Below are 16,967 nucleotides of genomic sequence, written 5' to 3'. Positions count from 1 at the left end.
CATTGCTTATGTTCTATTTGGTAACATTTACTTTCACAAGGGCCATGGAAAAGGTGTATCTTGAATAATGTTCCTAAACATTTCTTGTTGTGTTGATTTATGTTCGAATGGCTTGACTCATGGTAGCAAGACCGCTGCAAGTCCCACTACACATTTTTCCATATGGTGTTGCAGTGATTAATGCGGAGGAGGTACTTAGCATTGTTTCACACATTTATTCTAGCTGAGATGATTGACAAGCTGACTTTAACTTACAACCGTACCCGTCAAGCTGTTATCACAAAGGAGCTGATTGAGATCATTTCTGGTGCTGCAGCACTGTAAGTATTATGATGTACATGAAATGTTTTAATGTTATTGTTAAAGCCCTTTAAATATCATATTACTGATTAGAATGTGTAGACATCCTGAAACCAGTGCTTAAAATATGCATTTTTAATGTTTATGAATAATACATTTCTCCCTTACACACTGTACATAGTAGCACATTCAATAATTAGCAGCAGAATGGTTACACAGAGGTTGTGAAGGTTACTAATAAGAAATGGAATAGGACAACGACAATAAATTGTTGCACAACTGAGATTCTGTATTACTTTCTGGAATCTCACAAAGTTAGTAAACAATTGTCATTTAATCTCTTCTGTGCCCATGACGAGATGGTCTCGTCATGGAGCACAGTCGCGCTGTGCCCATGACGAGACTATCTCGTCATGACTCCCACCCACTAGGGAAGCGCCAGGCACAGGAGGGGGAAAAGGCCTGGCACCCAAAGTGTTAAGGTAACCTGGTTCCATTAGAAAACCTGAGCTTAACTCCTCATAGCAGTGGCAAAAAGCAGCTAGCTTTTTCCTTGAGAAATGGTGGTTATTTATTTGATCAGCAGCAAAACCGTATTAAATAATATAATGAAGGTAAATGTAATGACTAAACAAAAACCTGAATGTCATATTGGGTAAAGGGATAAAAATTTTCGTATGAATTTGCCAAGAACACCAATTGGAACAATGGGGTTTTAATAGTCTGTGAGCATTACCAAAAGCGGCCACCGGAGTGAACTCCTGAACTAACAAGCATTTTCAATGCAATAGGTCTCGCAATTGCGTGATTTTAAGCTATTGGCATTGTAAATGATGATTTTTAAGTATGTATTTTTCAAAGCAACACCTATATAAAAGGCTTTGTCATTTCTAATGCTAATAGCTCAAACGCGCGCGAAATGCGAGCCCACTTTAATGGTGGCTGCGCCCCTTTCTTTAGACGCTGCTAGCCGTATTCCGGTTACAGTGAGCAGAGTCTAAAGCATGGGTACTCACAAACATTGGCGGAGGGGCCACAAAGTATGGTCTGTGGTGTGATCGAGGGCCGCACTGATGCCAGCAGGGTGGCAGTAGCCGGTTTGAGACTGTGTAAGGATGTCGAAAAACATGCTAAATAAATGGGCAAGCCTTTATTTGCAGGTCAATAAATGCTTGCACATGTATTTTAAAAATAAAAATTCTAAATATTAGCGCTCTGCAACTAAACCGCAGCTTGTGCTGCTGTACACCGGGGGCCGCACGCATGTAAAGGTCAAAAGGGCCGCAAGCGGGCCCCGGGCCATACTTTGAGTATCACTGGTCTAAATTGAAGCGAAAGCGCGTACGGGGCGCTTTTACACAAAGTGTAAAAATAAATAAGTCTTTTGTAGCGAGGCCACTCAAGTGAAAGCAGTTGTGCTGTAAGATAAATAAATAAGCACGGCAGCTAAAGTGAAAGTGGCCAGCAGTCTAAATTAAATAAAGAAGTGCGCTGCTAAAGTGAAAGCAGACTACGCCAGAAATTAATTAAATAAGCGCTGCCTCTATAGTTAAAGCAGACTGTGTTGCAAATTTAAAAATACATGACTAATAATATAAAGTCTGGTGGCATGCTGCGACGTCATGGGTGTAATAGAGAAGATTATTAAAGTAAATAGTGCCCAGCGACTAGATAAAGCAGACTGAGTAATAACACAAGTAAAAGGTTCACTCGTTATGGAAGGTTACAAATGCAGACAAGGCGGTACCAGGGAGGGACTACTAAGCCTATTCACAGATGAAAAGCAACAATTTTGAAAGGACTGTAACAGGTGCCAATTGAAAAGATGGGCTGGAAATGGATGGAGATCCTATGCCATACCTCAATATAGCATGCCTCGCAGAGCAGCGCATGCCTAAAAATGGCCCCCACCAGTCCAACACTGGCCCCTACCCTTCCGGACCATCGGGACCGCCTGGTGCCTGCAATGGAAAGTCTGGTCCTGCTTCTGACCTGCCTCTGTCCTAAACTGTGGTAAAAAAGATCCCTCGGCCCGGGTTCACCTCCTTCGTTAGCACTAAGTGTCTCCATGTCTTGTAGTATAATTTGAATTCTTTTCATGGAGATGTTTGTGCCCCTCTCACTGGTGCTGCTGTTAAAGAACTGCTCGCAGCAAAACAATACACAAAGCGCTGTATCAAAGGCACACAGCAGCAACTAAGCCTTACTCACAAACCAGCGGTGTGCAGGTAAGCACAAAGAGGTACTCAGGCGCTTAAAGTGAAATCCTCATGACAGTGCGCTGTGAGGAGTCTTGCAAAGTAGCTGTGAGCAGCTGTTAGATAACGTGAGTGTAGGAAGATACAGATTACAAAGCTCACCATGTGCGGTTTCCAAATTGATCTCGGATGTGTGCGGTCATCATAACCCGCCCATACACAGTGGCAGAGCATTTTGTGTGCAAGCAGTGTCAGAGCTGTTGTATGTTCGCAGTGACAGTGCTTTCATGTGCAGACAATCACAAACCAATCACAAGCAAGCAGGAGAAGCCACGGAGCTGGCAGTCAATCCAAGCCACTCACGGAGCACTCGCATAACCTCAGTCGCACCCACAACAGTCATGGGTATTTAATCGCAGATCAGTCTGTTACAAAGCTGAGTCGTTACGGCCACGGAGCAGCGGTGTTCAGTCAGTTACAGGGTAACAGGAAGTAGTCAATTGAAGTCATAGAAAGAGCAGGCGCACAGAATGGTCCCAATCCCCACTGTCCATCAGCCTTTCCTGGGAAGTAACTCTTATTGCCCGGTGCGCTGCGGGGCCCTGTGTTAGCTGCCAACCTTGTGTGCACTCGTTAATAACTGCAGCCCGTGTACATGCCTGCCTTGATGGGAAGGGGGGGGAACTACGAGCGCACTGGCTGCTATGTCACCTCCGGATCAAAACATTTGCAGTCACTTTAGAGAAACACTTTTATCCCAATCGCTAAATAAATCTCACACTGTAGTAAGATCACTTCATTGGTAAGTAATTAAATAAAGAAACAAGCATTGGTAAAGCCGATAGATCTTTGCTATTCAAAATCTATTGGCTTTCTTAATGTTTTTTTTGTGGTGACAGGAGGAGCAAGCAGGTCGGGAAAGGAGATTGCATGTGCCAACAACAACGGGGGCAAGGCGTCACAGCGTAAAGAAAATTAAAAGCATAATTTAAAGCGCTGTAACGCGGACATCACTATCTGAGGCATACCGTTTTTTTCTAACTTTAGATTTTGTTTTCATTATATTTAAGCTGCGACCCGCCATCGTTGACCGCGTCGTAGCGTTTTAAAAATAAAAAACTTTCAGCCTTGCTGCTGTACAACATGGAATAAGAAAACAAACTGTCGCCATTGCACGAAGGAAAAAACAAGTGCTTACCGACTAATTGAAGGAGAAAGTCGTAACACCGCAAGTAAAAGATCCAGTCCTGATGGGCGAAAGGAGACCGGACTGTAACAAGGAGGGACTAAAGCCTCATTCTTAATGGGAAGCCAGCATTTACCATGGACGATGAAAAATATGGGCGGGGCTTCCACACCACTTCTAAAAAAAATGCCCTAATACAGCATGCCTCGCAAAGCGAGCAGCGCATGCACTAAAAAGCTAGGCGAGACCTAAGAAGGAAACTTAGAGAAAGTTACTGGCAAACCACTACCAGGGGCATGGATGGTAGGGTTAGTCATTTACCTTTCAGACTGATCGCTTGAATACTCCCAATATTCCTGTCAGTCTTCTGAGGGTATCCACCCACAGCTCCAAGGGTGAGGCAGGCTTCTCTGCCCTTACTTCCAGCCACCACCAAAAGCAACACTGTCTTCAGATGCTGGATAATGCTCTCCTGGTCTTTCCTAGAGCTCTGACAGCTGGGGTAGGATTCTTGGAGGCAAGCCACAGTTTAGCAGCAGGGGGGCAAATGGGGTGAGCCTTGAACGCCTCAGAGCTGATGTATAAGAGAGAGAAGGACCATACCTCGGCTTCTTGCAGGAAGACACAGTAACATGTTATTCTGTTGTTCTTTTACAGTCTGATTGTGTCTTGAGGAGGTGTTAGTGGACAGATTTTCTTTTTTTTATAGGGTATATGGGTGATGACTTCAGATCCAGACGGAAGAAAATCCCTGTGCCCAAAACATCTTACAGTTTAAGCAATTCCTGTTCCTTACTGCTAAAAGAACAAGCATTTGCAATGCAATAGGTCTCGCATTTGCAAAAGTTTGAGCTATTGGCATTGTAAATGACAAACCTTTTATCTGTGTAGGTTTTTAAAACCGATAAATAAAAGGCATTGTCATTTACAATGCCAATAGCTGAAACTCTCGTAAATGCGAGACCTACTGTATTGCAAATGCTTATGTTCAAAGTGCCGCAAAGCTACGAAATGGGCCAAATGCGCTGGCGGCTTCTCGCCGCATGGAGCCCAGAGCACTGCAAGAGTTTATTGCAACTACACTGGACGTTGTCAGAATTAGAGATGAGGTGTGTGTGGGGGGGGCATGGCAAATGGGTTTTCACATGAGCTACTTAGGTCCCCTGCACGGTTTATATTTTTGTAGGCATGGGGAGGTTTCCATAGTATGCCCAGATGAGAAGTGAGTGCACTGTATGTGCAGTCTGTTGTCGCCGCACTTAGACGGGAGGGGTCACTGTCCACACCAAGCCCGAGAAACAAATGGACCGACCCGAGTATGCTTGCTTATAGCGCATAGAGGCAATTTGTTCAGCCGCAACCGCTAGAGATGTAAAGCCATTGTTTTGACAAAACTGCATAGTTTGTATTTCCTACATTTTAATTGTGTATACTGCAGAGACTAATTTTATAACTCCCCGAGCCTTAGTTCAGTTTGTTTCACTCAAAAACCTTTAACAGGAATACACAAATACTGACGAGAAATCGCAAACGTGGGCATAACACTTCATTTTAAAAGCGTAAAGTGATTCTGACAAAACATTTAGAAATTGTGGCTCTTTCTTGGAAAAGCACCGCAAGAGCTTGTTGTCACTTATTACTAAAATTAATAGAGCGCCACTTGAGGTCCTCTTCAAGGTGCCATTCTTGGACCCTTGTAACTTAGTTGTTGCAAAACTTGTAATTGCTTAATTGGCTTCAGCAAGGATTCGCCGCTGAGGTCACATTTATTTTGCCATTTACGGTGTAGCTGTGTTTTTAAGGGAAGAGTGAGGGGGACTCTCAGTGGACTGCTGGGGGCAGGGGGGATCCGCTCTCACATCAAAGGGCAGTCCCTTGCTAATTCCTTTTAGTGAATCTCCAATTGCAGGAGGTGACAACATGCTTTGGGACAGACTTGGGTCATCTTAAGCAAACGATTTTGGTGGCCCACATCCCCCTCTGCGCAACAGTTTCCTTAAAAAAAAAAAAAAACTTCCCTGTGATCTGCTTTGAACTCACTCACCATTCCCTGTACTCCTTAATTTCATGCATGGGGGTTAACAGACAAAGGTCAGCTCTGCACGCCAAAACCCACCTCTGCAAAATAAAAAATGCTTGTTGATCTCGGCGTGGCCAACATCCTGTGTTTCTGAGCGGATTATTAATGTCAGAGTACTCACAAAGAAGAATTGGCCTGGGGTGAAGCAGGGGGAGGCATAAACGTTTTTAATGTTGGAGGCGGGTTAGAGGGAGACAAAGTGCGTGAGTGTGAGCGGTGAGAGTGGAGGGGCATGGGGGCCCTCTTTTCAGTGGCTTAGGGAGGGGCAGCAAAGGTTTTAATTACAAGGGTAAGGCGGGTGAACCAGGCGAAGCGGGAGGAGGTTTTTGCAGATAACAATGGAGTGGGTCGGATAGAGTACATTGCCCCCACGTGTCTGCAATTATGGTTGGCGTGGGGTACTCAGATGAGGCGACGCAGTAAGGTCGCTTACACTTAACATTAAAAACGCAGGCGTAGTGCAAGCTTTGTTTACACTTAATAGTTAAAGCGCAGACAGTAGAGCACGCTTGGCTGACACTGGATAGACAAGACAGAGGCACAAGCTTGGAAGGAGAGATCCGTGGGGTTGGGGGGGGGGGGGGGACAAAACCAGGAGTGAGGGAGAAGAAACTCTTGCACTATCAGATGGCAAGATACAAGCGAACTCACCATCCCTCTGGCCCTGTGGAGTCCTGGTCTCTCCCTGAAAACATACTACCACCACCACTTAGAGCTCCCACCAAAAGACCTTTCAACTCACGCCCACCAGCCGGGTCAGAGAACTCCCGTTGAGCACCGAGAACGGTGACCAGATTTTAAGAAGCAAAAAAACCAGGGAGGGCACAAGACATAAAAGAAGGACTAAAGCCTTTAGTTCTTAATTCTGTGTGTGGCTGTCCCGGTTTGTGCGTAGCCTACTAAGTGTGCGAGTGTACACACACGCGCACACACACTCATTTTGCCTTGCTTCTCGTCTGTCTCCCGGTCAGCTCACAAAGATCCGCGCCGGGTTTGAGCTCCTCACCATGTTCACAGCTGCTCGGACTGAAGCGGCCCCATGATTGTTGGGATGGTGGTTTAGCTGGGACTGTGAGGCATGGCTGTGCCTGGGCTGCCGCGAGGGGATTGAACCAAAGACCCTGGTGCTGCTGTGGCTAAGACGGGGCACCGGAGCGACAGTGCTCCCTGGCCGAGGAGGGTGCTGGCCCTGTAAGAGTCCCTGGGATAGAGTGACCAGGCGTCCAGGATTTGCCCGGGTGGTCCCGGTTTTTCACCTGCTGTCCGGGCAGATTTCAGGAAATTTAGCTCCTGTCCTGGTTTTTAGAGAGGGGTGACTGAAAACTGTGGGAGGTGCTTTTTATGTTTTAAAAAGCAGGGATAGTTAGCAGTTGTTTCAAGAAAGCAATTTAATTAACAGGCAAGCTTCTGGGTTTAAAAATTGCATTTTATGTATGTTCTAGCTGCCTATTCTGTAATTCTCTGCTGAGGAGCGCTGTCATTTTGTGCGCTCGTTTGAAATAAAACTCTAGTCCTTCTATTTTCGTGAAATGTCCCGGTTTTTGGCTTTAAAATTCTGGTCACCCAACCCTGGGAGATCCCTGCTTGCCTTGCCCACACCATTCAGCAGGAGCGGGGCAATTGGTCGCAGAGGGGGCCGGATGCTTTCTGTGGCTGCGAACCACAGAAGACACAAGCTACCAGCACACCCACCCAATGTTATAAAAACAAGCAAACGCCAAAAATGCTGAGCGTTCTGTGTGCTTTCATTTTCATGGTTTTAACCCCTTCGCTGCTGCGGACATTCCGCTGCAGCGCTGGGGGGGGGCAGGGGGGCAGCGCGGTGGGCCTGTGCTCATGACGGAGCCGCTCCGTCATGAGCCACAGTTGAGCTGTGCTCATGACGGAACGGTTCCGTCATGACTCCGCCCATTTGCGTTGTCGCCCCGCACAGGCGGGGAAACAGCGCCGCGCAGGCGGAGCGGCCGCCAACAGGATTGTCATGACGGAACCGTTCCGTCATGAGCACACGCCAACCGTGGCTCATGACGGAACGGTTCCGTCATGAGCGGGGAAGGGGTTAACATTCTAATCAACATTGAAAAATAGACCTCTTTGTATTCCATCAAAGGGAATAATTTGAACGTCCACTGCAGGCTGTGAATTTATTTTACAGGTTTATAATCAAATTCGACACCAAGTAACAAACGAAAGGCACAGCATATACCACTGTGCGGGATGCCCCTCTAGCGCGTGAATATAAAAAAGCAGCATTATGAGAGACACTGCGTCCTGTGCGCACATGACCGGCCTGCAGGGAAAGGGCTGTCTCCAGAAAATACACGCTGCTCCCTCGGTGGAAAAGCAGCCAGAGGCTTCCAGGATCCGCCTGTCCTCCCCGTGACCCTCTGAACTCCGTGCCTGCCTGGATCGGAGTAAACAAAGCTATTAGACTTGTAGCAAACCCGCTTCAGGGATGTTGTGAAGACTTTTCTTATCTGCTTGTTAAATAAACAAGCAGATGAGAAAAGTCTTCATGACAGCCGCGAAGCAGGTGAACCAGTCCGGGTGGGCCGGCACAAAAAGCCAAAGGGAGGCAACATAGCTCATTTCCAATGGCTGCCCACCATTTAGCATAAAGGGTGACGCCAGCCAATGGAAATGAGGGGTGGGCCTAAAGCCCTTTTCTAAAAGTACTCCTCTGCAATAAATCTCGCTGAGCGAGCTGCGCATGTGCGCAGCAATGCTAGGCGAGACCAAAAAAACTTGCTGGTCTTTCAAAATGGCAGACCCGAGGTCCCAACGTGTGTGCTTAAACGTCCAACCCATAGGATATCTATGAAGGAGTACCCTTTGAATGCCTACTATAACTGGTTTTGAGGCCAGTGTAGGCAGATAATAGCTGAGAACAGACTACCTTGAAAGACCTTCCCTCATACTAAGATGGTGGTTATCCTTTGCTTCCTTTTGCCATCTCCTTTTCCTGACAACTCTTTTTCCACATTTTAAGATGAGGGGCAGTGGATGACCTGTAATTAACTCTTCCCTGCTTCCTGACTAGGAAGGTACGCACCCATATTTTTTTCCAAGAAAGGATTTTTCACACTTCATCAAACCTAAACACTGTTCCTGGAGAAAGTGAAGCAGCAAGAACTGGTGTAACTACTGCATTGGCTTTCTGGCAGAGAAATTTAAACTTTAGCAGAAATCCCCCCCTCTCTCTCCCCCATAATGGAGTGTAGATAAATCTGTAGCTGTTTCCTAAGCTTATGATCATTTTATTCATAATTACACTCCCATAGGAAAAAGGTGTTTTATCCCAGGCAGTGAAAGTGTTTTGTAATCTGTCACGTCGGAGACATACTAATGTGATTATTTGCTTATGTTCTCTGATCTTGCTGGCTTCAAGGCACATGCCAAAAATACTTAATTTGATGGGAGGGCAGCTGCAGCTTCACTCGTAGCAGGTCAAGGCTGCAATGGCATACCTGAAGTCATGTTCCGATCACTTATGGGTGTTGTAAATGCACACTGCAGCCCAAGTGTGACATTTAACTTATCTGCACCAATTTACAGTGGCTATGCTCATCAACTAAATACTCAAACCGTGGTTAGCCAATCAATTGCCGTGTTTAGAGGTGTCAGAGCACATGCTCTAGTAACATATTAGCAGTGCCCAGGGTCAACAACGCCAGTAAACATTCTCATAAAAGTTAAAAAAAAATCTAGGCAGACCATATGAAAAGAGAATGTTACCATTCAAGGCACAAGTAGACAATATGACTTGCCGAGCCGCAAGCCATCCCAAGGCTGATCCTGTGATTAAAACCTAGGTCACTGAGCGCCAAGGTAATCCGTTTAGCCACTGGGCCGCCCATTCCCCCCCCCCTAGGCTTCCGAGCACTACTTGTAAAATGCAGATTTTCACCTCCTTGTCCATGGAAAAGATGTGAACTCTGCACTTTTTTGGAATATTGTATACCCTAATGGCACAGAATACCGTGCATTGCACCCATTCCCATGTTCTCCCACTTGTGGTGTTTTGTTGTCTTTGCTACTTATCTTTTCATAAAAGTAGAAGATATTACTTTTTAATTAGTATGTATTAATGTTTTGAGTGCAGTTTCTTAAGAGCATGAGTAGCACACATATTTGAACCCATTGCTTTGTGTGATGGTCTGAGATGTGTGTTTTTTTTTTTTTTTTAATTGCCACATTTTGCTCCGATTGCTGTACACAGAGTTAACCAACTTGTGCTACTAGCTCTTGCACCATTTATCAATTTCTGTGGTTTTTGTGGTTGGTAATGATATGTAACGTTGCTTTTGGCTGATTGTATTCAGTTGTTTAAAATCATGCATGTCTTTAATAAGTGTTACTGTTGCACATGCCTCTTTTGATTGGACAGCAATTTCTTACTTTTCAACTGCTTTGCTTTAATTGCATGCATTGCCTGCTTCTTGACTTTTTGTCTTTTATTTCTAACACAATTACTAGAAACTGAGCTAAGATAGAGGTCCAGTCATCAGGTAAAGTGAAATGATACATTGATGTAAATACTCCCAAGTTACTGACTGTTGCTGAATTTAAAGTCCAGTGTTTTACTTTCTGCTCACAGCTGTCACTTTTATCGTGTTTGCAGTGATTAAGTTGATAGCACACACCTCTGATTTATTATGCCATACAGTTCTTTTTACTAAGACAAGACTACCATAAGCATAGCTGCCCCTATCTAAAACATCTAATCATTTCTATTAATGTTATTGCATACTGTTCATTCTTTAGGGGCAAAGACCCTTTGAAGAATTTTAATCCTATATTACTATATCTCATTCAGTGCCCTGTGGCTGCAGGATGAGAGACCTGCAGTGTGTGTTTGGCAAACTTGACCAACATTCAGTTAAGCGTTGTGATTACTTGACGGTGTGACTGGCAATCCCTAAGGAGCCCCCACACTCCTATCAAAGAAGCTGCCTTCAAATTGGATCTCTGCCTTTACCCAACTGGGACCCATTCTAGTTTGTTTGAGTTACATGGAAAACTTGTTTTGCTAAACTATTGTGAAACTTTAACTGCAATTTGTCTGTGGTATCATTTGGTAAAACCTGTTTGATGCCGATATAACAAAATAAAACATGAATAAAGGAGTATCAATATAAGACCATTATAAGCAACATTACGGACAACATAAAAATGAATTAGGGGCCTTAAAGAAAACAAAAGTGCTTCTGCAGGTACAAGTCTTTGCTTTAGGGCAGATTCACAACTTTTTTTCCAGAAGCAGGTGTGAAAACCAAACTCCTAACAAACTAAATTCATGTATATGCACATGCGAAAATCTGCAGCATTATTGCAAATTCACTTTCCCTGCCATCCCTTTTTCCCTTTCCCCTGGAAAAGGTTTTACTCCTAGCCTTGTCATGATTTTTAACCATTCCAGAGTGGAAAGAAATTGGATAGGAGTTGGTGAATACCCTTAAACGTTTTCGTTGGTGGGTGTGCGCATACTCGCAGGGTATTTCAACCAATGGACTACTGCTTCCTGCCTACTTCCAACCCCTGTATGTAAATGTGCAGAAAGAAGGCAAAATCTCCGCCTAGCTAGAATTCAAACCCTTATGAGTCCTTACATAATAAGATAGGCTGTTATCAGAGCGTTGACATAATAAAGGTGCTGCCACAATATGTTACTGCATGGCATCAAAACGGTCAAGTAGATTGCAGAAGAATCCTGTCCCTAGGACATGTAGCTATTTTTTATTTCACACCTGTGGTTTGATTACTAAGTCAAAACTAAATTGCAGTGCCAATGCTTAACAACAATTTTTAGCTTAATTTTAACTTTTACAAACCTGGTTCAGTTTTCTGTACATGACCGATGTAAAGCCATGCATCCTAATAGTCTTTGCAGCATGTTTTAGGCCAAAATATTCTAACACAGCAGCCCTCCCATTGTGGGGCTTGACCCCAATAGTGATGACTTCATAGCACAGGCACCCAATACAAAAGCAAGGGGCTACAAAAAAAAGTCAAAGAAACCCACAGAAATCAGGAAAATGTATGCAAACATGTCCAAAAATAATAAATGCTACAACACTTTACAAAAACGCATTTGTGGTGTATGTTGTTCATTATAAGAATTTCCCTACTTGAGTGTCCTTTCTTGAAAACGATGTCGGCATTGTAAGATATACTTGTATTTCTCTTTTTACATAGCTTGTTAACGTGCCAAATTGACAATGCTTGTGAACTAAAGACACATTAGTGCATCACTGCATTGCATTAGTAGACGAAGTAGCAGTCAAATTCTCATTGTACTTCTCCAGTCATTCCAAGACTTACCTTCTCAGAAAGTAAACCCATTCCTGTCACTTGTAATAGGATGAAACTACCAAGTTGCAGTACTGATAATCTTAACATAGCTTAATATAACTCCTGGTGTTACCTGTGCATTAGTTGAATATGGTCACCATGTCACAATTTAATTTAAATTAGTAAAGCAAGTTAACTTGGTCCAGAAACATATCTCGCAGCCAACCATGAATTTATTTTTATAGTTCACTAGTTTTTGTGTACTTGCCACTTTAAAGAATAAATGTGTTAGTGAAAGCTATTGTAGCTGATGAGTTTTCTGTATCGCTTAGTGATCGATGGTGCATTAAAGTTTAGAAAGTGGTAGACTTTAAGTAGCTCTAAAACTTTTCGTTCTGTTTCCTTACTTTGGAAGGGGACTTTTCTATCCCTTATCTGCCTGCCTATAATCATTAATGACATTCAAGCACTTGTTAATCACAGCTAGAAGCAACTTCATATATATTTGTACCTTTTTATTTGTAAGGTGTCACAGTGGGGTAACAGAGGTATGCTTGTGCACACTCTTTAGTCTGGCTAAAAGCAGATTCATGAATATATATATATATACGTTTTTTGTCATTTTGGAATAATATTTATCTGTGTGGTTGAAACATCTGGCAAGGAAGTGTTGGATTTTCCAATGCAACTGCGAAGCTTTTATCAGGCACTTCTATGGAGCACTAAACAAACACGCCAGAAAATGAGAAGTATATGAAAATGTTCATCCCATTATTCATACCATGTGTATTTATGATCAGTGACATAATTTAAGCAACTTTCTTAATGTTCTTTTAGCAAACTATTGTATGCAGACTGAAGTTTCCTTTGATTAGTTATGGGGTGCCTATTAAATCTGCCCTAATCGCAAACCAGGTTTGGTTGTTTTTGGTGTGATCACAAGCCTGTATGCTTCTCTTCAGATGAAGTTTATATCCATAGCAGTACAATGTCATCATTGTTTTTAACACCATTTTGAAGTATTTATGTTAATTAGTTTACGCTCATCATGTCTTTGTGATAGGTATATTTTAAGTTTTGAAGTGTTGGAAACTAATTGCACATTCAGTTTATTTCTAATAAAACTTTCTTTGTATTTCAGATAAAGCAGTTGACTGCAGATATTCAAGTTCCACCTCCATGTCTTGCTTCAGATTGATCCATCGCCATATGAGGAATCTTTTGGGAGAGGATCATGCATATTTTGTAAATTATATTACAATAAACATCTTACGCCGAAGTGTTTTTATTTGTTTGATCACTGTTTAAACCTTGGCCGTCAGTTATAATCACAAACTCATGCTTTGCATATGACTAGCTACTTAAAATGTGTGTGTGAAGGAAACAAGAAGCTATGTACATGAGTTTGGGTTTATGGAAGGCCAAGGACACCACAATGAGTGGGTGCAAAAGTAGTGTTAAGGAAGGTGTAGAGTGACATTGATCAGAAAGATAACTTGGGACTCCAAAGCAGGAAAAAGCTGCTACATTGTTTAGTAGTAGAAGGGGCATAGAGATTGTTACTCCTTAGTCACTGAGGCTGAGCTGTCGCAATATGTCAATGTGTTGCCTGAAGGGTTGAGTCTACTGATCTAGAGGTAGGTTAGAAGAGAAATAGTGTGGCAGTAGCCTTTGAGAAGCAAATATGAAATACACATTGAAAGATAGCTGCTTTCTCCAGGTGGTATCACGGCTGACGTTCAACTTCATTCTGTCTGGACTAGAAGGTTTCATTTTGTGGCATACTGTTAGATGAGAATACCCGTTCGTGTTATTTCTGGTTGCCACGGAAACAAAGTCCAAATCAGAGAACACTAGTTTTGTCTTTAATATTAGAACCTCATTCCATTGTGAACTTGTTGGCTTCCTAGTTTGAGGTCCCATCAAATAATTGATTGGGCATGGATAACTAGTGTGTTACATTTTACTTTCCCTTTTGCTGAATATTAGCCTAGCAACACTGCATCCTTGATAGTAAAGCTGCTTCCGCATCGGTAAACCTAATTACAGTTCGCTCCTTCATTCATCAGAAACATGGAGGGCAGTCCCGGAGAGTGCTGGGATCAAAGGTCCAGAACGCACTAGAACTCTATTTTGGAACAAAACCCAATGACCTCCAGTTAAGAAATATATGCTAAAAATAGAACTTTTATAAAGAAAGCCTGTGGTGTTTTTACTAGTAGTAGAATGTAGAATTGTGGGAGGACATCGGGTACCATGAAGTAAGCTAATGGAATGGAATGTATTATGTTGTGTATGAGGATTTGAATCTGTCGATGTGAACTTGGAGGTCGTTGTGCATAGACCTCTGTTCCAGGGCTGTACTAAAGAAGTTACCAGTTGAAGGAGTGATCTTTTCAACATTACAAACCCTTTTCCTTGGACGGTTCCATTACCCATAATGAAGAACGTCTTACCCAACTAACATTAAGGCCATGTGTATAATTCCCTTTTTATACATTTGCTTGCTCCTTTATTTCTGTTGATGCTAGTGCCTTTAAGTGCTCGTAAGATGATAATGTGGCACAATCATTAAACACCTAAACTTGTTAGCAGGCATTCTACTTTAACATTCTCTGCTCATGTGGCAATACATTAGAACACAAAACTGCTTATTTGTCTGTCCACTGAATAACAGCCTGTCAGTAAAGCCATGATGCTGAATTATTACTTTTTTATATGAAACTTGATACCACAGGCCTGCCTCTTCCAGGACCTCTAAAGAAAACCAAACAGATATTACTGTCCAACTGTATGGTACCCAGTTTACTGACCTAAATATTGTAGACCAAAGACCGGGTTGGTTGCCTGCAGAAAGCGGACATGTAAACAAACTCCATTTGTTCAGTTGCAGATGAGTGGCATGAGGGCAAGCTAGTTAAAGTATCGTTGCCCAAATCAGGAATATGAATAACCGTACCTATTCTTGTCTGTTGAGTGAACACAGCACAGTGTGACACATAAGCATAAAAGATGCAGCTTCATCACTTAAACTAACAAGTACATGTAACTGGATGGATGGATGAATGGAACAGAAAATGGGAAAAAACGAAAGATCTGGATTTAAATGAAATAAAGGATAATTTGTATTAATTCTGCAAATAAATTTGGGCTCATGCCACACCAATGCACATCTGTGTTTCTCACAACATAAGCGGAGGGAAGTTCAGTGAAACCTAATCCGATTAGCCTGAAAGGGGTAGTAACTGTCCTCAATGGAACTTCTAAATTGGTTTTTCCCTACACCACTTCCTGTAACTAAATTCACCAAACAAGCACTGCCAAAGGCAATAGGTCTCGCCTATGCAAGATTTATTGGCTTTGCTAGTGTGTTTTAAGCATATTGTACACCAGCGTGGCTGCTGCTCAGCATGGCGAAACGTTAGTGGTGTGGATTGACTTTGAGTGAAGTGGAGGGGAGGGCCTGGGGTGTGGCGTAGAGTTGAGTAGTGGAATAGTGTGTCAAGTGTTGTAGAGTGGAGCATCGTAGAGTGTCATGAAGTCGGGTAGCATGAGGAGAATGGAGGGTTTAGTGTCGGAGTACAATGCCATGGATTGGCTAGAGTTGAGTAAAGTCTTGTAGAGTGATGTCGTGGAGTGGCGTGGAATGTGGGATCATAGAGCAGAGTAAATTGTCAGTGTGGAATAAAGTGTTTAGACTGGAGTGAAGTGGGTTAGACAGTAGTTGAGAGGAGTTAAGTGGCCTAGAGTAAAGTGAAGTCGTTTGAAGAGTGTCGTAGTGGTCTGGAGTGGCGTGGAGGGACAGCGTGAACTGGCATATGCATGGTGTGGTACTGCACCTGCCATTCCAGACATGTTTTCAATTGAAATGACCATTCATCTTTGCAAAGACAAAGTATTAATGATAAAACTATACAGCACACAAATGATGTCGTAATGGCAAAGCCTAATGAATATTTTTTATCTTCAAATATTTGTTTCTGGCACACTACAGAAAAACAGATAATGTGTTCTTTCCTAATTCTGATATATTCAATATTTGCATATTTCATTTACAGACATTTACATTTTATTGTGTACTAGAAAAAAGTCTTAAGTAAGTAAAAAAAAAATGCATTTGTAGAGTGCATAGAACCTAAAGGTGTCACACCTCCAGCAAATCACCTAGGTAGGGAGAGCAAATGAAAAAGATGAGAAAATACTAAACCGAATCAAAGTGAAAAAACCCACCTGCTTTCACATCCTCAAATTATCAGATAAAGCTTCTCACTTTGAAGTCAGAAAATAAAAATGGAAACACCAAGCTCCCTCAGAAGACAGAACCTGATATTTCACCTCCGTCTTTGAATGTTTAGCAAATGTCACATGATAAGATCAGAATGTAAAGGCCTGTTTATAGAAAGCGAGCACTGTGGAAGAATAAATTAAAGGGGCTATGCTCCATGTGATGGACTAACTCAAACAGGATCGGCTAAAACAGAGCCAGAAAATAGAAAATAAACATATGTGAATTACAAACCACAAAGCCAATGATCCAATGGTGAGCAATAGTTGGAATTCATTCCTAGGTCAGCTTTTTAAATGTCCCTATGTGTCTTTAGCAAACCAGACAGTTGAGCCGTCTGCGTAGGCTTTAACCTCCTAAAAGGTTTTCGCAGTGGATTAGCAGAAGAGCTCATGTCATGAGAACCGGTTTGGCTAATGTTAACCTTTTCATAGTGAGGGGGAACTCAGTAAAACAAGACAAGAAGTGACATTGTTCAATTTATCATGTCTTGGAGTTTTGCTGGAACATGTTCACAGGTTAGGAAAGAGATTACTTGAATTATTTACTTCATTTTATTTTAAAATGTTTATTTTATGCAGTTTTTCATAACAAAAGCCAACCACAAGTAAACAAAAAAAGAGACTT

General features: G+C 42.6%; 1 protein-coding gene across 3 annotated transcripts in view; it reads left to right on the top strand.

Moving 5' to 3' along the window:
- The window catches only part of ATP5F1C (ATP synthase F1 subunit gamma), a 50,292-nt gene extending 36,958 nt beyond the window's left edge, over nt 1–13,334 (top strand). Inside the window, exons 8-10 of one of the 3 annotated variants that reach the window (XM_085653533.1) lie at nt 224–320; nt 10,241–10,272; nt 13,197–13,334. In XM_085653533.1, coding sequence (XP_085509659.1) covers nt 224–320; nt 10,241–10,247 — 104 coding nt within the window. In that variant the 3' untranslated portion in view covers nt 10,248–10,272; nt 13,197–13,334. Of the gene's footprint in view, nt 1–223; nt 325–10,240; nt 10,273–13,196 lie in introns of those variants that run through there. The other 2 variants (XM_085653534.1, XM_085653535.1) reach the window with 2 other exon arrangements.
- The last annotated feature ends 3,633 nt before the right edge of the window (nt 13,335–16,967 follow it).

Source organism: Triturus cristatus, chromosome 4_1 (assembly GCF_964204655.1).
Source record: "Triturus cristatus chromosome 4_1, aTriCri1.1, whole genome shotgun sequence".
NCBI classification, from domain to species: Eukaryota; Metazoa; Chordata; class Amphibia; order Caudata; family Salamandridae; genus Triturus; species Triturus cristatus.
This window is presented reverse-complemented; position numbering and strand designations above follow the sequence as displayed.